The 26,073-nt window shown below is 36.4% G+C and overlaps 1 protein-coding gene across 1 annotated transcript in view; it reads right to left on the bottom strand.

Moving 5' to 3' along the window:
- Nucleotides 1-4,326: 4,326 nt before the first annotated feature.
- The window catches only part of F13B (coagulation factor XIII B chain), a 34,545-nt gene continuing 12,798 nt past the window's right edge, over nucleotides 4,327-26,073 (bottom strand). Inside the window, 11 exon segments of the mRNA XM_020971735.2 lie at nucleotides 4,327-5,691; nucleotides 6,788-6,998; nucleotides 8,003-8,185; nucleotides 11,307-11,436; nucleotides 11,438-11,511; nucleotides 16,528-16,710; nucleotides 17,420-17,542; nucleotides 17,545-17,604; nucleotides 17,700-17,879; nucleotides 24,083-24,259; nucleotides 24,793-24,969. Coding sequence (XP_020827394.1) covers nucleotides 5,658-5,691; nucleotides 6,788-6,998; nucleotides 8,003-8,185; nucleotides 11,307-11,436; nucleotides 11,438-11,511; nucleotides 16,528-16,710; nucleotides 17,420-17,542; nucleotides 17,545-17,604; nucleotides 17,700-17,879; nucleotides 24,083-24,259; nucleotides 24,793-24,969 — 1,532 coding nt within the window. The 3' untranslated portion in view covers nucleotides 4,327-5,657.

The raw sequence follows: 26,073 nt of genomic DNA, 5'->3' as shown, positions 1-26,073 counted from the left end.
TTAGAGAACTGTGGGAGCTTACTACTCAGTCAATGAGGAAGTGACATCAGCAGTCTGATCCTTTAGACCCCTGCACCAACCCAGTCTTGAGGAAGATCTCAATACTATTTAAAGAATAATTAGCCAGGGGCAGCTAGGTGGCACAGTGGATAGAGCTCTGGCTTTGAAGTCAGTAGGACCTGAATTCAAATCTGACTTCAGACACTTGATACCTACTACTTACTAGCTGTGTGACCCTGGGCAAGTCACTTAACCCTGATTGCTTCACCAAATAAAAATAAGAATAATTAGCCTAACTAAGATGTTGTTCCTACCACAACTGAGACTTTTTCCTGGGGCCCACAGTGCTTCAGCAAGGAGAAGGCCTCAAGGTTTTTCCCCTTATGGCACAGTCTCTCATTGGACACTGTGAGTTAAGAACTCCAACTACAAGCACAGAAGCCAAAAGGACTGAGACAGGAAACCAAGCCGAGGCTGACTCAAGCTTTTTGAATGCTTCCGACAGTTCCAATATCCTTTACTCAAAAAATACCTCTTCCAACTACATGGTTAGTGACTGAAACCTGCTACCAAAAAATCTATCCACACTTCACAGTCTCTCCTGGGTACTATCATTATGCAGCATCAGCTCACCTGCGATGAGGATACCCAGCGTCTCCATTTAGAGAAACACCATCAGAGGTATTGTGGGCATGTGCCAGACCCCATTACAACAGCATTAAGATCTTTTGTGTTCTAGAATCTTTTTCTTTGAGATATCTTGAAATTCAGATTTCTTATGCCTTTAAATTATGTCACATCCAACATGGATTTTTTTTTCTGCAAATATTGGGTCATGTCCAGCCACTCCTTCAGATTTGTAGGATAATAAATTTTAGAGCTGGAAGGCATATCTCTTCTAATTCCTTCATTTTATAGACAGAAACTGAAGTACAGAAAGATAAATTACTTTCCTGAGGACATAGCAGAACTCTAAATGTGGTGCAATTTCTACTATACCATGTTATCAAACTTAGCAATAGAATCCATTTGTGATGGTCCTATAATAACTGATGGTGAGAATAGATTATTATGTAAATTCAGGAAACTCTGTTCAATTTCACTACTATTTATTCTCCTTACAATTTCTTCTATTAATGGTCTCAAGATGATCTGATTTAAAGGGGTCCCAGGCTCCACTTTCTATAGTCTTGTTTTCCTTATAGCCCTTTTTACTGTTTTGTCAGGAAAAACTTATTTCATCTTGTCACTGCAAATGAGCTTATATTCTTAGGTATCATTGCCTTCAGCTTCTAGATCACTCATTCTGGCAAGGAGGTCAAGAATTTGTGGGTTACGGTGCATTCTAGATTTTTTTTTTGGTTTCTTTGTTGTGGTAATTGGTTAACACTGGCTAACCATCTCTAAGAAACGGTGATAATCAAAGCCATTGTCTATTGTTTTATTCATTTACCATTTTTTGAAGTTGCTAGTTTATATAGATTAGGTTCATGGTTTTGTAATTGCATATAGCATATTCTTCATGTTATTTCTTCTAAATTGATATTGTTTTTGCCAAATGACATAGACTTAGAGGAAAGAGAATTTAAAGTGTTACTGTCTACCATTTGTTGATGAAACACACTTAAATTCAGCAAAGCAAACATCAGGCTTATAGAGTCATTTCACATAAAGTATTCTTCTTATATATGTTAAAATACCAAAGCACCCATGCCCTAAAGATTTTCTTTAAAATCAGTACTCATCTTGACCTTTCTTCAATTTTTGACATTGTTGACCACCTTTCCTCCTGAATTTTCTTTCCTCAGTGAATTGTTGAGTCATCAAAATAAAAAATAAATATGACGGAAGTGGGCCAGTGACACAATAAGAAATAACAGAAAGACACCACAGTAAAGCATTGTTGCCAGACTGAGATTTTAAAAGTATGAGAGTAGGTAATCCAGCAGTTAGGATCTGTCCTTGATGGAGAATTTCTGTAAAGACATGGGGAAAATTGGAAGGCACGGAGGATTTATGTTTATACCAATGGAGAGAGCATCCACATCCGTGAGCTCATCAATCCATATAAATAAGTGTGGTTGTTTTTTTGTATTGTGTGATTATTTGATTCCTCCAGGTTACATGAGAGCAACATAGTAAACATAAACATTACCCTTTCATTTTCCACACCACTCTTGCCAAGTTGGACAATGTTTAAGATTTTCACAGAATTGCAGTATATTTTCATTTTTTTTCTTTTAGCACCACATAAAACAATAGTAGGAAGAGATAACAGACTCCATCAAATGACAACACATACAGTGACAATTTCAAATGACTAGTGTCAGTCATTGTCCTGTAGTGAAGGTTCACATCCCCAAGTACAGGAAGAGTATCAATGAGCACATGGATTTCCCAAACTTTATCTCAAATAAATGATTAAATCTACAGATTTACTATGTATTGTCTCCAGCAGAATGTAGGCTAATTGATCATGATATAATGTCATTTTTTTTATCTCATTGGATATAAAACACCTGTACTGTGTATTGTATTTTACGTATAGTACATGCTTAATTAATGTTTGCTCAACGGAACTGAATCAAACATGGTAACCGTGTGTTTTTTATTAATTTTTTAAAAAAATTCCTATTAGCAACCATGTTTGCTTTCCCCTGAGGTCAACTTAATGTATAATGTGCTCAAATGTTTTGATCTCACTTTTTTTCACAGATGAAAAAGAGACATCTATGAATTCTTCATTCTCCTTGAAATTTTTAAGCTCCTTTGTGAAAGAATTGGGCAGAAAAATCGAAAGGTTTTGGATCACCCAGGGCAAAAATCATGTGGGTAACTTTGATCTCTGACTCAGAGCCCCTGGTGCCACACTGGTTGGCCTCAGAGGCAGAGGTCTCCAATCGCTTTTATTTTTTTTCTCATTCCCAACTTCTCTCCTCTTGGAATAACATTACTGTTTGATGACCCTGAAAACAGTTCATGAACGATAATCAAGTAACTACAGAAGCATTCAAAAAGGCCTATCAGTTTTAGCCACAGAATATTGGCCTTGGCCTCATTCAGTGACCTCTTTATTAATGGAGCTTGGTGAGGGTAGTGCTGTAAGGAGAAGGCCTTGGGACTTTCTCCCCCAAGGCCATGTGGTCCCCAAGAAATGGGTTTCTGCTTTTGTTCATTTCCATTTTCTTAAAGAGAAAGAAGAGCTAGAGATAGACAGACCAAGTGAGGATTTACTGAGAATGGGAGAGATGGACATATTTGTATGCTATAGTCTGTATTGGATTAAACGAGATTATACCAATATGGACTAGATGGAACTGGATTTTATTGGTTTGGATTGGATTGAACTTAGTTAAATTGGTCTAAATCAGATTGAAGTGGATTGAACCAGTTAAGACCAGACCAGATTGAACTACATTGGACCATATTAAATCTGTCTGCATTTGTTTGGACTACACATAAATCAAACATAGTCCAGTTCTAGGTACAAAGTTGCAAACAACTTGTTGAATACCAAATGAATCAGTAATTGATCAATCCAAAGTTGAAGTCTTATTCTTAATGATAGAATGTTCTATAACCTAGTGATAAAGAAAGGTACCTCTGAAAACAGAGCTGGGTGCCAGGCATATTGAAAGTGTGGCCCAGAGCCAGCTAAACAAAGCCCTCATGGGAAGAAAGTGTGGCTTTAAACCACTATAAGAGGTGAGACTATTTTGCATCCAAACACAGCAATTAGAAGTTGATTATCCTGGACAATGGAACATATTATGTCTATATAAATGAAAGAGTTAATTATCAAATCAAACCAAATTGTGACACTTTTATCATTTCTAGTGTTTTGGTCTAGCTGCTTACCTTGGACTTTATTGGTTCTTGGTAACTTTGACATGACCACCTAGGAGGAGATTGTTAGAATTTGTAGGTTTTGGTCTGTGGATGACTTTTTTAAGGAGACTTTTTATGACCATTAAATAGGGAAAATAAAATATAATGAATTAAGCAGATGAGCTACTTCCAATAAACAATTCTCCATCTTGTTCTTTTTTATCCTTTCGCAAAAGGAGGTCTCTTTTACATTAGAAATTCATCTTGGCGTATCCAATAAAATATCATTTCATATAACAGGTATTTTACTCTGTACTATTTTCTACAGATGTTAGATAAACAAAGAATTATCTTCAGACGTTAGGTAAACAAATCTTTTTTTTGTTTAAATTGAAGAAAGTCCTCAATGGTAGAAATAATATTTGAAGGACTCTTTAACATGATGGCAACAAACAGTTAAAGGTAATAAAACAAAGCAAAACAAAAATCCCACAAAAGTAGACAACAAAATCTGCATTGTTCATTGTCACACTATTGGTAATTTTAGATCCTTCTCATATTTCACTGGGAAAGATGCACAAGGTTCTCTTCCCTCATGTCCCTTAAGTATTTTTAAAGTAAATTTTTGTTGAGCTTAATGCAAAGTATCTGACCATTAAAGTGGGAGATATTGCCCCCATGAGGGGCACTAGAATGATACAGGGGGGCAGTAGTAGCCTCGGAGGCAATTGGGAGGCATTGTATAAAAATAAGGGGACAGTGGAAGTATAACAAAAGAAGAAAAGATAAGAAAATTTTGAAAAACCATTCATGTTTCATGTGTTGCGTAACAGAGTTAAAGTCATAGTGATTACATTTTCCAAATAAACACACAAAATGAAAGTTATAACGATCAATGGTTAAGTCTGCTGACAGGTTTTAACAAGCAAGTGTTGGCAGGTGAGGGTATTACACATTGTTGGGAAGTCCAGCATGCATCAGCAGGAATATGTGCATGTAATGACTTATTTACAATACAATAGTATATGGTTATGTGACTTGCATCTTCAAAACTTCAATGTGGAAAAAAACCCCACAAATTTACAATAAATTATTAAATTTAAGATGCATCATTTCAAAAAAATTTTGAAATGATGTAAAAAAATTTTTAAAATCTATTAAAGAGTTAAAGAAAGTAGATTTGGGGGGGCACTGAGTAATTTTTTTTAAAAGGGGCCAATCAGCCAAATAAGTTTGGGAACCTCTGATTTAGAACAAAGATATTGCTATAACCTCTGGATAGTTTCTAGGATTATATTATTGACAGAGCTTAATCTTTCCAGAATGAGCAAAACACTGTTCAGCCTTTATTTCAATTTTGTAATAAATGTAAAGTTCAAAATTTTTGAATATCAAATGAATAAAGGTTTACATGTACAAATGTGTGTAATATATGCATGTGAGATATATGTATAAGTTTGCATAGTAGAAAATATTTGCCCTGCTATATTTTACTTTCACAAGGTATTCATGGATGTAATACATGAAAACTGTTGGTCAGAGCATTACTTGGTTGCCCTGTGCACTAAAGGTATAGATTTTCAGCAGCTAAGCATACCCTCATCTATAAAATGAGGGAGTTAGACTGTGTGCTCTAAGTTTCCTTCTAGCTCTAAATCTATGACACTATGAATTTTTTATAAACAATCAGAAAATATTCAGCATATATAATTTTGGTTGAAAGTTGTAAATAGCTCAAATGGTATTTATTATAAGTGATATTTTTATTTTTCTTAAGTATAATATGTTTTATGATGCTCTCAAAAATGCCTCTTCTTTCCATCATTTTTTCATCTCCTTAATGGTTGCTGGTTGTATTGAATCCTTTAAAAAAAAAGAATATATATATATATGAGCTTTGTTCCCACTACCTATTGACATTTAAACATCAATCTTCTGTTCAAAGAATTATTTTTTCTTAATGATGCAGTAACATAGGCAGGTGGTCATACGTGGTTTAAAATACTTATTAATTTCAAAGAACTGCTTTAAAAATTCATTAGTTCTTGTGGTAACCATTTACTTTCTTTATTGAAATGACAAAGTTTAGCCACTAAGAATTTTGTCAATATTGATGATGCTTCTGGAAGATGCATCAATGCTGTCCACGATCTCTAGTCATCTAAACCTTGACTTTTTTTTTTTCACACATTACCCAAGGAAAGAAAATATGGTATACTTGAAACAGCACTGACTGGATGTAAAGTCAGAATACCTAAGTAAAAGTCTTATCATTGTCACTAATGTCTGACCCTGACCTTAAGCAAGTACTTAGGTTATTTAAACTCGGTTTCCTCATCTATAATTGGGTTGGGTGTGGAATTAAACTACTTGCCAGTTTTAGAAACCTACATGAAACATATTTCAATTCAACTAAATAGTAAAAGGCACTAGTACAAAATAAAATTAAACACTCCTGCCCTTACAGGAGGCATTTTACTGGAGGGATAAACTATGCACAAAGGTAAATAAAGGCAAGGTAATTTAAGGAGAGAGGGAGCTTTAACAAATGGGGAGAACAGTAAGATTTCATGGAGGAGGTAGTTTCTGAACTGACCCCTGAAGAAAGATAAGGATTCTGAAAGTCAGAGATAATGGAAGCTAGAGGGAATAACCTGAGAAAAGATGTAGAGGTGGAAGATGGAACATTGACTATGGGAAAGAATGTTCTTTTCAAAATAATCTTTTTGAGTATGACAGTGCAAGCATTCTGGCTCTTATTTCACCTGTGGAGAAACTGAGAGTCCAAAAGATGAGGAGACTTGCCTCAGGTCACACAGCTAGTAAGTGACAGTGGGGGGATTCCAACCCGGGTCTCCTGACTCCAAGTGCAAAGTTCTTCTCATTATACATGGTGGCCTTACTTAACTGAAAAATGATTATGTGAACACAGAAATAATCCCAAGAGATCTCATCTTACCTTCCTTTTTCAATGCACTGAGGATATCTGAGTTGCCCTCTGTAGCACTGCACTCTCAATTCAGATTCTGTAAAAGATGCAGCTAGAAAACTGTTCCTTTTACAAAGAAAAGAAATGTACTCGCCATGGAAAAAATAAGGCCTGTTGTCAAAACTCCATTTCAAAATCAAATTGTTATTTTCCATCTCAGTTGAAGATAACAGGCAAGGCTCTGGGGAGGGGAACGGATGGGAAGGAAACAGTGCAAGTAAAAAGTTGTACCAATATAACAGCAAGAAAAATATTTAAAGCAATTATAGAAACTGGCATTGTCTTACATACTGTGAGCTTAACATGTTAAAATGGAATTTTATTTAATTTTAACATCTGCATTCTCTCCCTCTCACCTCCTTCTCCTCCATTCCCCATTGAGAAAGCAAGAAAAAAAATTTCATTACAAATTTGTATAGCATAATCTCAAAAATTACACAGGCAAGAGCAAGTCAGTGGTATGTCTTATGGTTACCAATACTAACCTCAACTAGAAATAAATTTTAAAGCTGGACCCTATGGCCTAGAAATCCAGAACAAAGGCTCTTTGTTTTAGCCCACTGACAAGTCTACCATAGTTGGTTTTCAGGGACACAGCATAAAATGGTCAGAACTTGCTGTCTGATAGCCCTATAGCTCCTGCCCAGCAGAGTAGGTAAACTGTTAATATCCATTTAAAAAGAAGTTTCTTTATTCCTTCTTTAGAAAATCCAAGGAGGAACAGTATCATTGAAGACTGCTGTTGGCAGGGAAGTACTCCTTTTCTAAAGCAATTGAGGACAGCTAAAATTAACTACTCAGACCCTAGTCCTACATCAGATACTGGACAATTTCCCACCTTTGATTTTTAGTGAGGAAGAGACAGCTGCTGAGAGTTGTGACAGTGTTAAGTGGAAGAAGTAGGAATCAAAAGAATCTATTTAGGTACTTCTGAATTCAAGTTCAATTACATCCTGCTAAGATGTTAATATTTATGTATTTCCAATGTACTCCAAATGATATCTAATATAGAAATGATGAGGTATGTAGCTATATACAGCTATTCTAAGTAGGAAAACAAGTTAAAATGTTCTTGGCAGATAGAATGACACAAATGCCAAAAAGAAGCTGATAGAAGTTTTGTTTGTTTTTAATACTAAAGTACAACTCGTATACTGGAATAACAACATTTCAAAAAATACATACCTAAACATGATGGTGGTGTAGTCCATTGTCCCTGCAAGCAATAGACTATCTTAGACCCTTGCAGGAAATGATAATCTAGACATCTGTATTCTACTAAGGAACCATTTTCATAACTCATTTGTGGTAAGCCAATAATATTGCCATATCTAATAATTGGAGGAGATCCACACTCTCCTATAGATTCTGCAAAAAAGAAAAAATTAAGTTTTTTGTGTCAAATTGAGAGGACAAACAGTAAAGAAATACTATTGCTCTTCAAATTGTTAGGCAGTTAAAAGATAGATGGCCTTTAAATCATTTAGGCTTTTTTTTTAAAGTATGAAACTCAAACACTGTATTAAAGTTTCCAAGTATATCATCAGAATAATGTGTTTCTTTTAAATATAATATTAACTTTAAAATCCCATCTCCTAACATTCGAATTAGCTTTTATGCATACAAAATTTAATATTTATAGCTGTATTTTCTTATTCACAATTGGTTCAAAAAAGAAAATCCACTAGTTTCTACTCTGAAATTATTCTCTAGAAAGATATTTTCTCTTTTCTTTCTTTCTTTTTTTTTTAAGCACATAAGGCCAATACCTAGGGAGAAAATTAAGCTGAATTGTGTCACCTATAGAATTACATGTTTTAGAACTGATAAATAGAAGCATGTATTGAATAACTCCACATGTGTGTATATATGTATACACACACACACACATATACATATATACCAATTTGTGTCTAATAGTAGCCATGGCTAAAGAGGAAGGAAAAAAGGAAATAAATTTATAAGATAATTTTGTTGTATATTTGCAAGGAATAGGAAATCGTACACAGGAGATTTGCAGTTGTGTGTACAATCGTCTTTTTTAATGTACTGTTATTAAAATGCTTGTTTTATTCCATAAATTAAAAATAAAATTAACCAAAAAAGTGTGCTACTGCCCTTGACCTTCCCTCTGCCCCATCCTAGTCTTTAATCCTTTGCAGACGATGCCCAGTAGGACATACTCAGGATATGTAATCACTTGCAGAACTGTTTAGCTCACACACAGGAATAAATCTCTGGTTATGCTACTGCATATTTATCCTCATGGGAAGAAGACTCTTTTCAGAATTGGAAGGAATCTTACAATAGGTACGTAGTTATAGGTAGGGCAGAGACACCCGGGATTTCATCCTATGGTACCTAACATCTTGCAGGTAGCTGCAGTCCTCTTCCATCCCCACATTATAGTCTCTTTTCATCTATGAAAAAATCATCTCTATGCCTTTACCCAGCCTTAGAACCCCCATACTCCAGCTAAGAACAATTTGAGAGGTAAGACTTGAGAGTGCCTACCTTACAATAGCACTTAACAGTATCTTTCTAAAGTATATTGACTGTAGGCTTGTTTTTTTGTAGTTCCCTTTATTGCTAGCCTTCTTAGCTAGTGCTTTGCACAGTACCTGGAACATAGTATGTACTGAATACATCCTTATTGATCTGACTCAAGTCAATACCACATGGCTGGTATACTTGTTTTACTATAACCTCCTCTATTGACAATTTCTCAATAATCGCAAAAGGTACATTTATACACTTCTTTCTACTATAACTCATCTTTGTTACGGCAACAGTTTTCCAATACCACATGAGCAATATACTTGTTATTTACTATGAGTCCATTTATATAGATATGTTCTGGGGATCCTGATAGAAGAAAAAAAAAACTTAAGAATTAGAAGGTGAATCTACCCATTTATTTCAGTATCAGAAATCTAAACAATGATTAATTAACTAAGGCAGGTTCTTCTCCTCTACACACAGTTCAATGAGATAATGTCTGTAAAGAACATAGCCGAGTACCTGGCTCATGGTGGATACTTAATAAACGCTTCTTAATCCCTTCCCTTTTTCTCTCTTGTGGAAAAGTCACCACATACATACAAACACACACACAAAGTTATGGGCACTTGCCAAGATGTGATCCCAAGGCCTCCTCACTCCTATCCAGTCCTACCTTGCTCCCTCCCTCAACATCTTGTCTGTGTCCTTTGGTGTTTATGGGAACAGTTTCTATCAAGTTTCCACTATCCCCCGCCTTACATAGGTTAGGACAAAGCTAACAGAAGGTATTAAAAAGATCAAGCTCCCTTATCACAGCTTCCTGGTGGCCTCTGGTTCTGTTGACACAGATTCCTGGTTACCTTTAGTCATAAAAGGTCCTACCATAATAGGATTGAGGGCCTTTCAACTTGGTAGATATCTGAAGACTATACCCTGAACTGTTGAACAGATGAGTTTCCATATGGAGATGAAAGGGGCCACGTGTAAGAAGCTAAGTGCTGTGATAAAGAATTTCTGTCTTAGGCTTCTTGTTTCCACTGCACTAAAAACCAAACCAAAAAAAACCCAAAAAACCAAAATCACCCTCTCTGCCACAAACTCTTATCTTGAACTTCCTAACACTTTTGCTTGAAGCAAGAAGGTCATGTACCCTGCTGCTGGCAAAAATAAAGCTTGAGACATCAGCCATAGCTCTAGTTTTAACTAGCTAGCTCCCTGCTCTTTCTGATGCAGGCATCCTTGTCTTCCCCTTCTGTTGTCTATTTTCTGATCTGGAAATCTTTATATTCCCCTTCTGTTTTCTGTAAAATCCCATTGTACCCATCCTGCTTTTGTATTCACATTATATATAAGGTTGCAAAACTTATACTGAGGGCTCACTGGTTCATTGGTTAGTATTCAGTGAAGCCCGCCATGTTGCTCTGAGTGTAATAACCTCCAATTTTCCTCTCCTATCTCTGTGTTATTTATTGGTGATTGATAGCAGTACCTAATCAGTGTATTCTCCAACAATTCTGTCACACTTCCATTGTATCCCTGCTGCACATTCTTGCTATGTAGAGCTAAGTAACCTTTCTTTTTGCTAGGTCTTCAGTGACTTACTGGTACTTTATTTTGTCCCAACATTGAACCTGAACTATTAGGGTGCTGGTATCTGGCCCACCCCTAATACGGGACGTCATAAACTTCCCAGAGGAGTGATGTCTTAGTGTTTCTACACACACACACACACACACACACACACCCCTGTGGGTCTTGTGCCCTGATGTCTAATTTTTCTCCCTAAGGTCTTACCTATCCCTCCCCCCATTCCCATTTGAGATTACTATAGTTCTGATAGGTAAGTACTGACTGATCTAGTCCAAACCCTTGGTTTTATGGATATAACTGAGGCCCAGAGAAATTGAATAATTCATCCAAGGTCATGTTCTTTAAATATAGCTGGGGATATTTGGGTTAATAGGAAACTGTCAGAATTTACTCCTACCTTTTCTAATGCATGCTGGATATTTCAGTTCTCCTCTGTTACACTGTACTATCAGTTCAGAAGGTCTGCTTGATGGGGATAAATCGTATCCCTGTTTACATATAAAATCTACATTATCACCATGTAAAAAGTATCTCTCCTTCAATATTCCATTTCATTTCTATGTTATTATTGTTCATTTGATCAGCATTAACAATGCATGGCTCTGCAAGAGAAAAAAAAGTCTTTACATACTTCACGTACTTTTTCCTCCATTGGCATATTATTTTAATTTATGTCTTATGTTAAAGAGTTTCCTAAAAATCATGGGCATTTTTTCTATCATATTGGCGAGTGAGTCTAGATGGAACCCATCCCACACAAAAACCATTTATCTTTTAGAGCTCATAACAGCACTGTCATGGGCTGTGTAATTAAAAACAAAGCAATAAATGGTCCTGTTTGGAGAGCTTACAATCTGAACAAGAAGAATGGAGGGGAGAGGCAGGAGGCAAGAACACAAAAACCACAGGACTAGTAGATAAAAAAAAATTGTTCAGATTAAATTTTAACCAAATTGTTGGTGATGGTAAACTCATAAAAGCATTTAATGAATTAGTTTTTAGAAGGGGAGAAATGAGCAAACAATAACAATAACAGCAACAACAACAAAAACCTTGACCATAAGAGACTACTGTGGTGGCAGGGAAGACTACAACAATGCAAAACCAGCTACAAGCAAAGCCTCAGAGGAAAAATGCTAATTGACCCAAGGACAGCAAGAATTCCTGCGATGGAATTCTAATAAAGCTGATCCCAGCCCCAATATTCTAACTTCCTTATGGGCCCCACTGAACAACAGGCATGCCTTGATTTGACCACACAAACTAGCTTTAACAACCTCACAGGCCCCCAAACTCAATCATAGACCTCATTGAACAGCCCACTGCCACTAGCTATCACTGCCCCCAGACTCAATCTTCTAGCTAGCCTCTGCCCCCAGATCCAATTCATATATTTCCTATAGAAAAAGATGTATCCATGTACTCAACCACAACCACATCATCCATTTAGCCAAAGACAGGATCACAATGCCTAACTATCTGTCTTGACCAGACAGGATCACAATAGCTAGCCAATTGGAAAGCAGCATCACCAGGATACAAACCAGGGTGCTTGAACGCTAAACCATAGAAGCCACGTCTCCCCCCAAGATAGCACCTGAGCAGTAATAGTAAAGAACTGACCTAGCGTAAACTTATGATATAGAGAGAGGCTTATTATAATACCATTATCATATATAAAAATGCCCTGCTTTTGGGTTTTTCTGTATGCATTGTGGATAACTGCATGTGCAATTCTACTTAGGCTGGGACCCCTCCCCTACTACCTAATCCCTTAACAAACCCCTCCTGCCTTTTTATTATTAATCATTTTCCTATATTCTATGTAAATTTTGATTGTGTAATCAGCATCATATGCTCTGTAATACACTGTCTGTCTTCCCTTACTGAAACTGCCAATTCCTCCAAGGAACTCAGCTATTCACCAGAGCATGAAACCCCAAACCCATAATAAATCTCTCTGTCTTGGAACCAGCCTGAGTCTTTGAAATTCTTTAGAGACATCCCATTGCAACACAACCTGACCTCATCACCTGGAAGAGTTAAAGAAAGAGATGGCTGTAGAGGGAAAAATTGAGGAAAGAAGTGAGAGTTATACAAGACAATTGTAAAGATAGAATTAACAACTTAGTAAAAGAGACACAAAAACTTTTAAAGAAAACTATACATTAAAAAACAGAATTGGTACAAAAATTCACTGAAACAAAGATAAAAAGTAGAATAGGCCTATTGTGCTATAAAAAATGATGAGCAGGTGGACTTCAGAAAAACCTGTAAAGACTTGTATGGACTGATGCTGAATGAAGTGAGAAGAACTAGGAGAACATTGTACACAGTAACAGCCACATTGTGCTATGACTAACGTTGATAGATTTATCCCTTCTCAGAAATGCAAGAATCTAAGACATCTCCAAAGGTCCCATGATGGAAAATGTTATCCACATCCAGAGAAAGAACTATGGAGTTTGAATGCAGATTGAAGTGTACTATTTGCTCTTTTTTTTCCTTTTGCTTTGTTTCTTCTTTCTTGTGGTTCCTGCTATTGGTTCTAATTCTTCCTTACAACATGACTAATGTGAAAATATGTTTAATAGGAATGTATATGTAGAGCTTATATCAGATTGTGCGCTGTCTTGGGAAGGAAGGTGGGGAGGGAGGGGGAGAAAAATTTAAAACTCAAGCTTCACCAATGCATTTTCCATAGCAAGAAGATGGAAGGAAGGGTTGTTTCTAACCTGCACTCCAAATTTCCAGCCACCCATATTGTCCCCCACATGTATAATGCTGCAGGTTTTGTAACCAATCACATTGTTTTCCCTATCTACAATGCTGCCTTTAGTTTTCGGAGGATCCACCTTTTGTCCACAAAAATAATCTGCTATCCCTCTTTCAGGGTCTGTGGCTTACTTAGGAGCTAAAGACCCCATTTGTGGGTAACTGCTAGCCTTACCAATAAATTGAACATACTTGAAACTTTGTTGCCTCAGTTTACCTTAATTTCAGTTATGATACCTCTCCTGTATTGGTTTCCCTTGGAGAATATTACTCCATGGGATCTTACTTACACTTTTTCTGAACCCTTTGAAATCTATTTTCCTCTCCACTTCAATCATAAATTCCAAGATGGAATGAAAACTTATTCCCAAGAATCATTGTTTTTTTGTTGGTTAGAATCAGGACGATAATACCATTTGCCCCTTATCACTTCTCTTTTTTTTTTTTTTGAAGACTGAAATTATCATTAAGGCAAGCCAAGAAATTATTATCTACTCTGCTTTCAGCAGAGCACATAATGTCCAGGAAATTTCTGGATAATTAAAGTTCCCACCTCCACTCCTACCACTACCACCACCACCACCACCACTACCACATGATCGCCAACCTGATCCAGCCCCAACTGTATCATGCAACCATGTGATCTGCTTCTACATCTGACAAAATATACTATATACTATGTAGTTAGTAGGTTTACACCCACTGAGTAAGACGATTATTGAGGGAATATGAAAGCTGGGAACATTCTCTACTTCACTTTGCACATGTGGTCATTATCAGAGCAAAAATTCCAGATCAGTTCTTACCAATTTCCATTTCCATAGGTGGTATTAGTAATGTGCATACCTTGCACTCAGTGCTGGAGTGCTTCTCTCTAAATGATTTTCTCTTGAATAGGTAAGCATTGGCTTGAACAGGGCACAGTAAAAGTAAAATTGCCATTGACTACAATATAGAGCGGCAGCCATCAAAACTTTCATACTGGTTAAAAAATAGAAAAGTGGATCAATAGAACACACTAAAATAGAATGGGGGAATCAGAATTAATGGAATTCAATAACCCAGTGTTCAATAAACCCTCAAATATAAATTACCTAGGAAATAATTTCCTATTTGAAAAAAACTGCTGGGAAAACTAGAAACAGTCTAGCCGAAATAAGACTTTGACAAAATGTTATACCATATTCCACAATAAATTCAAAATAGTTATGAAATTCCAAGGTGCCCAAAGGAATAATCCTAGACCTTTCTGCCCCTGATCTCCTGAATGTTAAATATTATACTACAATAAAATTAGAAGAGAAGCAGTTCATATACCTTTCACAATTATAGGCAGAGTACAAATTCTTAAGCAAAAAGTAATTACGATAGAAAAATAGATAATTCTAATTTAATGACAGTTAAAAGTTTCTGCACAAAAACATTAATGTATCTAGAATAAGAAGTAAAACAATAGACTAAGAAAAAAATCTTTGATTCAGATATCTATGATAAAGACCCAAAAGCCTTTTTCTTGTAGATACGTGGGTAATGAATATAAACCAAAAATTCTCAAGTGAAGAATTGTAAACTTTTCTCAACCATATGAAGGAATGCCCTATATCACCAATAAGAAAAGAAATAAAAATCATAAATAGCCCTAAGGTTTACCTTATACCCAGCAAATTGGCAAAGATGACAAAAGAGAGGCGTGCCAATATTGGAGGGATTGTGAAAAGACAGACACACTGATTCATTGTTGATGAATCTGAGAATATGAACAACCATTCTGGAAAACAATTTGGAGTTATGTAAATAAAGCAGTTGAAACGTCCATATCCTTTTATCCAGAAATTCCACTGTTAAGCCTATGCTCCCCAAGGTTCCATATACAACAAACTATTATAGTAGCACTTTTTGTTTTAGGAATAGCTCAAATTAGGGGTGGCTAGGTGGTGCAGTGGATGGAGCACTGGCCCTGGAGTCAGGAGGACCTGGATTCAAATCTGGCCTTGACTTTTCCTGGTTGTGTTACCCTGGGCAAGTCACTTAAACTTGATTGCCTCACGAAAAATAAAATAAAAAATGACTAGAAATAAAGAGGGTATCTATTGATTGGGGATGGGATACACGAATTATGGAACACGAATATAATGAAATTTTACCATGCTATAAGAAATTATGAGAATAATTATGAGCTGCTTGAAGGCAGGGATTATTTTTTTTCTTTCTGTGCATTCTCAGCACTTAGCACAGTGACTGGAACAGAATAGGCATTTAATAAATGCTGGTTGATGTAACTTGAAAAACATACAGCAAAGTGAACAGAGACAAGAAATAATGTACTCAATGACTAAAACAATTTAAATGGAAATAATCACCAAACAGTAAAAATAAATGTTGCAAAACTATACAAAACAAAGTTAGGCCCAAAGAAGAGCTATGAGGAGGCATCTCCCCCCCACCTCCCTCCACTCCTTTGCAGAGATGAGGGAACAGGCTGATGGATATAAACTATAAAAATAGAAAATATGTTTTTGAGGTATTGACCTTTTTGTCAAAATCTTACTGAAATTTTCTTCTCTTCTTCCTTATTTTATCTCCTTTTAAAAGAATATCATACTTGGAGGAGGGAGAGAAAGGGATGGAAGGGGAAATCTAGGCAACATAAAAGCAAAAGATCAAAAAATCTATTTATAAAAGAAGAAAAACAGAATACATTAAGCAAAGCCTTTGGGAATTTTCATCTAGATGAAATGATGAGGAAAATGCATAGGAGAAAGACTTAAATATTTATTTTCTATCATAACATGAAAGATACAAGAAGAATGTTACTTAAAATAAACACAATAGATAGGTCTTACCTAAGCAAATAGGTGGAGTTGACCACTTTCCTTGCACACACTGTGATTTTTGAGATCCACTCAATAAGTAATATATATTGCAGCGGTATTCCACTGAGGACCCAGTTACATAGCTTGGCAATAATTCATTAACAATAGTCCCATGTTCAATCTCAGGTGGTGGTTTACAGTTTTCATTGTTTTCTAAGAAAAAAAGTTAATTGTTGAAATAAGATAACATGCATTCACAAATGCATAATCGCCCATGTTTTTTTTTTCTATCAATCTATTCAGAGAACAATCATTTGTTGTGGTGCATAGAGAACAGGTCTTGAAATCAGGAATACCTAGGCAAATTTTGCATTACTGCTAAAAAAAATACATATTTAAATAGCTAACATTTCAATGAATACTTCACCATTTCATTCAAGGCAACTCAACAGGCCTTTATGAAGTCCCTATGATATGCAAGGTGCTATGCTAGATTTTGCTATAAACAGAAAAATATGAAAAATGGTCCTCATTCACAAAATTGATGAGATTCACAATTGTGGATTTCTGATCCTGGAGATTGCCGTTGAAAAACCTTAGCTAGCCCTGCTCTAAGGGTCCTTCCAGTTAAAACTTGTTTCAATGAGGACAGGCATCAATCATGTAGACCACAAGAATATTTCTAGTCAAATGTTCCTCTTCCAGCCTATTATTTCCTACTGTTCATAAAACACAGTATTACTTCTAGTCTCAGCATAACTTGAACAGAGGTGTCCCAAGCATAAGAAATGCCAGGGCAGGTAATTTATTCATAATTAATTCAACCAGTATATGTTTGCTGGAGGTACATAAATTTACTAAACCAGAAGGCATATGGCTGATCTAATCAGCCAAACCACTTATCCTGAAACAGAATACTTACCAATGCATTCGGGAGGTGGAGTCCATTTTCCATTTTTACAAGTTATCTCATCAGATCCCTTAAGATGGTAGCCATTTTCACAAGTATATGTCACTTTATCTCCATTGTAATAGATCTTAGAAAGATGTTTGCTGTGCCATTCATGATGGCAGGTGGCTCCTCACATGGTATTTTCTCCTTTATTTCTGAAAAAAAAAATCACCACAAATAAAAGAGAAAAGACCATTTATATTTATGTGACAGATTTTACTGGGTAAATATTGACTCATGTATTACTAACCAATGCATTTTGGAGGTGTTGTCCATTTCCCATTCTCACAGCGTATTTCTTCTGATCCCTCAATCTGAAAGTCAAGCTCACATTCTACTTGAATAACTTTTCCATGCCGGAAGGTATTGGGATGAATTTGCATTTTGGCATTTGGAGGCAGTGGTGGTGGAGAACATCTATTTCTTCTTTCTTGAGAAAAGAAACTTGTACATTTAGTTATATAACACTTGGTATGGAAAAAAGAGCTCTAGTTCTAGAATCAGAATTGGGTCCTGCTGCTCGATGCTACATTGTGGGACCCTGATCAAGTCATACTTAACCTCTCCAACTCTCAGTTTCCTCATATAAAAAACTGTGGATGATTCTTACACTAGCTACTTCAAAGTAATTGTGAGAAAAGTAGTTTAAAAGTTAATTCCTTTAGTCTGGGAGACAGACTTAAAGACTATTTAATTCTTGACAAGATCAGTAGAAAAGAATGGAACTGAAGAAAGAGAAGCTGTAGGAAGCCACTTGGATCTGGGAGAGTAGGTCCAAACCTGACACAAAGCCATGATTCCTGGCAGCTAGGTGGTGGAGTGGATAGAGCTCTGGCCTTGGAGTTAGGAGGACCTGAGCTCAAATGCTGCCTCACATATTTGACACTTACTATCTGTGAGATCCTGGGCAAGTCACTTAAGCCAGATTGCCTCACCAAAAAGCAAAAAAAAAAAAAAAGCTACAATCCAGGACTCTTGTAGGAAGGCATGTGGTATTTGGGGAAGTTTTGTTACTGAAACCTCTGAAACTACATTTTTGTCCCAAGGCAATAATCCAAGATCTTTCTCTCCTTGATTCTCCTTTTTAGGAGCCTCAGGCATGAGAAAAGCCTGTTTATCTTTCTTTATCTTTATAAACTGTTAACTATTGGTATCTGATTGAGATGTATTTGCTGAAAATAAAGTTGGTTAGAGGCTACTGAAAAGGAACTATCTTCCAGAGTACATTAAAATAGACCTAACAAAAAGATGTTTTGCCAGAACACTATCTCTGACTGAAGGCTCAGAGCTGAGAAAATAAAAGAAATAAAGAGAATTACAGATCTTTTGTTACTATTTCCCTGAGTGGAAGTAGAGTTTTATATCAGGAAATCCATCTGCGTAATGACTCCAAATTAGTGTGAGGGGCAAATAAGAGGGGTTCAAAAACCTTGAGCATCATACCACCCCTTAACACTACTACATTTTTGTGTATATACACAGAGACATATATGTGTATATATATTTATATATGTGTTTTTATTTATATATGTGTGTTATTTATATACATGTTATTATATATACTTGTGTGTTTTATATGCAATTGTGTATGTGTTTGTGGTCTCTGCCCTCATGGAACTGACATTCCAAAAGGGGATCTCCCATTTGTTTTGTTCTTTATAAAATAAAAATTTTAATTTTTGTATGTGTCTAACAGTGTCTAGCACATAGTAGATATTAATTTTTTGCTTAATATACAAATGTGAGCTATCGTTATTACGAGCTAATATTGCTGGTAGATAGAGGAATGGCTTTGGAGAAAGAGCTATGATTAGATCCCAGCTCTTATACAAAATGGTATTGTTAGCCTGAATAAGTCACTTAATTTTTCAATGTCCCCAAAAATTTTCTACAAGAGAAGTCCTTAACGTTTTTGTGTCACTTTTGGCAGCCTGATGAGGCCTATGGATTCCTCATAATAGTATTTTTAAATGCATAAAATAAAATGAATTTGTTTAAAAAGGAAATAAATCAAAATTATTTTAAAACAAGTTCACGGGCCCCAGATTAAAAACCCATGCTAAAAAATAAGTTGATCTGTGGGACCCTGGGCAAGTCACTTAACCCCAATTGCCTAAAGAGAAAAAATAATCACAGAGAAAAAAATAAGTTGATGAACAGTTGAAGATCTGCATAGACAGAGGAATTGACAAAGTTTCCTACACCAACAAAACCACATGTCAAGACCAAAAATAAAATTCTTACTATTGCTGATTTTTAGGGGTGCTGGGTCTCCAAAATAGTGACATGTGGGTCCTGCCTGAACAACTGGACCCAAGCCTTTTTTCAGCCAAAGATAAGGTTTATTAGAACATCATTGGGGAAAGGGGAAAGATTCCTAGTGAGTAGCAATATTGGCTAGATTTTAAGAATCTGAGCCCCTGAATGGAGGCCAAGGTGGATCTTACATACAAAAAGACTGTGGGAGGGATCTAGGAGTAGCCAAGTTGTCTGGGGTGACTCGGAGAAGGGGTCTAGGGAAGATCTTGATGAGAATGGCCAGTAGGCTGGGGCAACTGGGAGGTTACAGAGAAGGACCTGGAATCAGGGACCTGGACCATGAGGCCAAGGAAGACTGGGTCTAGATAGGATCAAGGGTGAAGGTCTAGGGTGGGAACAGGTGTAGACAATGAAAGGGCAGTTAATTAACTGGGAAGGGTTGATGCCTCAGGCAAATGCCAGAGACTTGATTATGTGGGAAAATTCAAGGAGAGTTCAGTGGCAAGTTCAGGGAGGGTTTCCAGGGCCTATATCCCATCACTATTATGCATCACTAACTATGATATATAAGAGGCAAGACCACTGGTTTGGACAGGTGGAACTGATGGGGTTCAATCTGGACCCCCAAAAAGAAAAACCCTGGACTTTCCCACAAAGCCAAATCTCTGGCATTCACCTGAGGCTATAATCCCATGAACTAGCCTGTCATTGTGGCTATACCCAATCTCCCAATTCTCTGTTACCTTTAACATAGCCTAGCCCTCCATTGTCTTACCTCTCTATGGCTCTGGCTACTTCCTACCCTTAATACTAGCTAGGCTCCTTTCTCTCTAGGCCACATGGTCCAGGTCCCTGGAATTCTATTACCTCACTGTCTCCCTGCCCCTCCCCCAAACTACTTGGCCACTCCTAGATCTTTCCCACAGTCTTTCTGTATATAAGGTCCATCTTGTCCCATTAAGGTGCTCAGATTCTTACAAGCTAGCTAATAGCTCACATTCTTACAATGTAGCCAGTAGCTCACAGGTGCTCAGATTCCTTAAGAGTCTGGCTAATATGGTGGATCAAAGACCTTGTCTTTGTCTGAAAGAAGGCTTGGGTTGAATTCTTGTGGACAAGACCTGCGTGTTGTGATCTTGGAGTCCAGCACCCCTAAACCTCTAGACCTCATCAGAACAAACATTAAGTGAGTTTATATTAAAGAAATAAACTACGTATTTGGGAGACAACAAAGTAACTAAATTACTAGGGCATAATACTTTTTGTCATCAGAACATAATACAAATTTTTCATCTTAATCAAGAATATAAAATAAATAATTAAAATATTTGTACAGTTTATTGCAATCTTCTTCAAGGCTGAAAACACAGACTAGATTTCAACTTTTCAATGATGATTAAGGTTAAATTAATATTTGTAGGCTAAGTACAATATTAATTAGATATATGAATGCAAAAGAGATTTCTCCTCCTGCAGAATTAAATTTTTACATGAAAAGTATAACCCTTTATTACATAATGCTAGAGCTTCCATAACTTAGGCCTATGTCCTACAGTTATATAAGTAATTCCAGGGCAGAAATGACTGAAAGAATTGAAGATTTAGTGTGGAAAAAGGAAAATCAAGGGAGAAAAGAGCTGTCTTCAAATATTAGAAAAAATACAATTTAAAATAAGCCTACAACTTATTCTTTGAGGCCTTAGAGGGGAGGACCAAAGGATGGAAGATCAAGGGAGATAAATTTAATATTCAATATAAGAAGGATTTTTCATACAATTAGAACTGACAATGAAATGGGCTGCTTTGTGGTCAAGCTACATCTGAACTGAATGCTACAGTTTAGGAAGGATCATCAGGATGGTGAAAGACTTTGAATTCATGATTAAATTAGGACTCAAGAGGGATATAATAACGGTCTTTGAGTATTTGAAGAAATGCCACATGGAGGAGGGACTTGCTCTATTTGATACCAGAGTGCAGAACCCAAAGCAAAGGATAAAAGTAGCCAAGAGACAAATTTAGTTTGGTGTCAGGAAAAAAATTCCCAACGATTAGAATTATCCAAAAGAGGAGGGGTCTGCCAGCTCCTTCTTCAAAAATTAGTAGGTTTTATTTTAAAATATAACAAATAAGCGGTTCCTTGTTTGTGGATTTTGTAACTGACTGCCTGATAATCCAATTTATCAGTAGTCACTATGTTGAGGTTTAGAGTTGGGAGAGCTGGTTCTGGTGTGAAAGAATTCACTTAGACCTTCTCTGTAACCACTGGGAGCTTTATTAATGCAAAAGCAGTGGACTAGCCCTGGGAAAAGGACTAGCAACTTAAAGACAGACAGTGCTTATTATATAAGAACAGGACATGGAAGATTGTTGCTTACAAGATCTTTTTTGAAGTTTTTATGGGAGTTAAAGATTAGAGACAGGTAAAGGGATGATTTTATGACATAGGATGAAGGAGACAGAGAATTCTTTATGGTTTAAAGATTTAAGGACAGGGCATGAGGGCAGAGATTAAAAATTAAAGGACAGAGGATAACGAATGCAAAAGCAATTCTTCTGGTACAGGTTCAAGATAAGGGGAAAAGGACTTTAGGATGCCTTTCAGGTTACAGAACAAGCTGGGATTTCACAAAGTACTGGAAAAGCAACATTAATATTCTCTTAATCTTTAGGGCACTGTATGTCTTCTGCATCAACCATGAGGTTCTTTTAAGTAAAGTTTGATTATCTTAGTTGAAATAATAATATGGAAGGCTTTCTCTTTGTAGGTTTAGATGGCCTGGAACCAAATACATCTAACACACTGCTGGAAGAGTTGGTATCAGTTGTTCAGAATGGCTTGGTAACTAATTCATTCAATTCAAAGAGTATATACTAGGGACTTGCTAAGTGTAGACCACTGTGCTGTCTTGTAGAAAATAGAATATTAAGTACATGGCCTTTGACTCCATGAAGCCTGTTGTCTAGCATGGTGTTAATCTTATTATGATTTTATTTGTTTGTTTTTTGACAGCTTCTTGGGATCAAAGATTTATCATCATACATGCTATCAGTAGATATTTATTCAAGGATTACTACACAAGGATTACTATAGATGACATTCCTAGGTAGCTTCCTCAACCCAATATTAACCAAAACAAAGCCAGATTAACTTTTAAAAGTGGAGGAAATTGGGTTCATCATAGGTGTTATAGTCACAAAATGGCCAGAAGTTTAGAGGGGTATGGTGGTGGGGTTGGAGGGAAGGTGACCATAATTTTAGAGTTGGGTGAAGTGAACAGCATCCCCTGATGGTGAGATGAGGCTTTTCTCCTGCAGAAAGTAGAGCTTGATTGGCTGGGCGGAGGAGGGGAGAGAAGGAGAAAGAATATCTTTTTTCTCCAGTCTCATTAAATTCTGGTGCAAAGATAGATCATTGAAAGGAACCAAGAAAAAATAGAGAACTTCTATGCATATGTCTCTGTATAATTATAAACTGATCCATCCTGTTTCCAATAGTCCATGTGACTGGTGATGCCCTGAGCAGGTTAAGAAATTTTCTCTCATGAATCTGAGCACACTTCGCTGATTCCTATTTTACTCATTTTTTTTGGGAAAACATAATTCCACAGAAGGGGTCAAAGGAAGACATGTTTTTTTGGAAACTGTCAGTTTTTGGTGCCTCAAAAACATAGCATCTCCTCATAAAGAAAACTACTACATTTGACCATAACTATGGCTTAAGAACAAAATCATTTAAAAATAATAATTCTGGTGTTCTACACAGTAATAAAAATGTCTCTTGAGGTGAAAGACTAAATGTTGCTTCAACACTTACGTTTGTCTCCAAGTTGAGATCTTAATTTATACTTTTTTACAGTCATAAGAGTTCAATATTTCAAGATTCTATCAAAAATTTAGAAAGGCAGCATGGATAAAGAGCTGGGCTCAGGGTTGGGAAGACCTGAATTCAAATCTTGTTTCCAACACAATATTGACTTTGTGATCTTAGGCAAGTCACTTAAACTGTGAGTGCCCCAGGCAACTAGGATGACAAATTGCAGATAGTGATCCATATTGGTAAAGAAAGGTTCTCATTAGGAGCTCCCTGCACTAATGAAATCTCGGGTCTGGCATATAAATATAAATATATGTGCGTATGTATGTTTATGTCTATATGATGAATATAGTTACTATCAATGTTATATATGATATCTATAAAGTTACTCTATATCATACACGTTTATTTGGAAACATCTATACTTCTATATGACTAAATCAAGATTTAGAGATTACTAAGAATTTATTTCAGAGTTGTGAAAGTTTCTAGGGACTCAAACTGATAGAGGAATTATATTTTAGTATTTATAAGAATGAAGTTTAAAACAACATTACCTTCACACACTGGAGGTTCTGGGTACCATCCAAAATGATAGCACTGAATTAAATCTGACCCACTGAGATAGTAATTTCCAAGGCAGGAAAACTGAACTACATCTCCCTCTTCATAGGTTTTCTTCATGGGATTAAAGTGTCCATTTTCTATTCCTCTTAAAGGAGAGCAGGTTAATTCTGAAAACAATGAATGAAAACATCAAGAAGTTAATGTCTGCAACAAAAGAAATTTGCTTAATGTTTATACATGTAATTGTTCAGATATTGTTTTCCCCATTAGACTGTGAGTTCCTTGAGAGCAGGGATGGTCTTCTGCCTTTCTTTGTATTACCAGCTCTTAGCATTATGCCTGATACATACTAGGCACTTAATAAATGTTTACTGGCTGACTAGTTCAATAAGACAAGACAATAATTACTCAAGTATTTTAAAATTATAAAAACATGTGAAACTTGATTGTGTTTAAAAATGCATATGCTAAAGATGGCACAGCTAGTTTCTTTAATGTAATTTTAAAAATAGGATTTAAAGGTGCTCCCCCCAACTGCACTGGAACTTTTGATAGCCATATCTTTTCACTATCACTATAGCTAAAAACAAAGTCTATGAAACCTGGAGTATATCAATAAAATAGATTATATAAAATGAAATAGAACTAAAGGAACTTTTTTTTTTAATGGAAGGAAATTATTTGCAAAGCCACCACCTACTGGTACATTTTGGAGTGAGAGACCATCCATATAGATGACATTCTGTTTCTTCAGATATCTTTCCCCCAGTAGTGAAGTATCCATCATCACATGTATAGCGCAGTTTCTCTTTTACTCTGAAGATCTTCCGGCTTGTGGAGTAATTCCCATGGTATAACTCAGGGGCCAGACAAGTTTCTGTTAAAAATTTTCCCCATAAAAAGTAATATTCAGGTCACTTACTGGAAAAAAAAACCATAACACATACACACACACACACACACACACACACACACACACACACCTTCAAATGTATCACCACTTTTAGTGTAGAATACTAAGAAACCTCAAAGCCCAGGATCACTAAATATAGAATAATAATACTTGGCAAGGCTAAGACTGGAAATACTTCGAAGCACTTAAAGTAAATCTTCAACATCCACTTTCTCTGTTTCTTCACTCTTCCACCCCACTCTCTTGCTCATGGTGCTCCTTTCTACTGCCCAAAGTCCTCTCTGCCTTTTTTCCACTTCATCCTATTCTTGTTACTGTTCATCCTTTGTTTTTTTTTTAACGAGGCAATGGGGTTAAGTGACTTGCCCAGGGTCACACAGCTAGTAGTTGTCAAGTGTCTGAGGTCACATTTGAACTTTGGTCCTCCTAACTCCAGAGCTGGTGCTCTATGCACTGTGCCACCTAGCTGCCCCCACATCCTTTGTTTTCAAAGAAGACTGATGGCCTTGCCAGGTGATGTCTTGACTTGTATGTGAATTGGATTTAAGTGAGGCAAAGTTGCACAAAGCCATCAGCCTCACTCTCTCTTCCAGAGTCATCAAAGTCTAATAGCAAGACAAAGTCAAGATGGGCAATGGCCGGGAATGCGGTAGATAACCTTGGCATCTTCAATGTCTGACCAAGCTCTAAGGACTAGCACTTCTAGCATGAGCCCTTTTCAGGGGTGCTCATCCACCTTTGGTGTCCACCTGTTACCCAATCCTCACCTGTGGCTCCAAAAAGCCACATAGACCATAATAGTCTCCTCCCAAAATGTACCACCATATCCTAAACATGTTTTTCTTTTCTCTCCCTTCCATCCCAATTGAGACTCAACATAATTTTAAAAAAAAATCATTGGACCTGTAATCAAAGGCCTTGGGTTCAAATCTTAGCTCTGCTATTGATATTATTGTTCAAATACATCCCCCATATTCACTTCATTTTTCATCCCAGTAAACTTAAAATTAATCAATTACAAGTCCATTTGGATTTTTTAAAAAAGGTATTCTCTTTTAAACTGCAGAT

Source organism: Phascolarctos cinereus, unplaced genomic scaffold, assembly GCF_003287225.1.
Source record: "Phascolarctos cinereus isolate Bilbo 61053 unplaced genomic scaffold, phaCin_HiC Scaffold_5;HRSCAF=322, whole genome shotgun sequence".
Taxonomy (NCBI): domain Eukaryota; kingdom Metazoa; phylum Chordata; class Mammalia; order Diprotodontia; family Phascolarctidae; genus Phascolarctos; species Phascolarctos cinereus.
The sequence above is the reverse complement of the archived record's forward strand: the minus strand, read 5'-3'. Positions and strand labels throughout refer to the sequence as shown.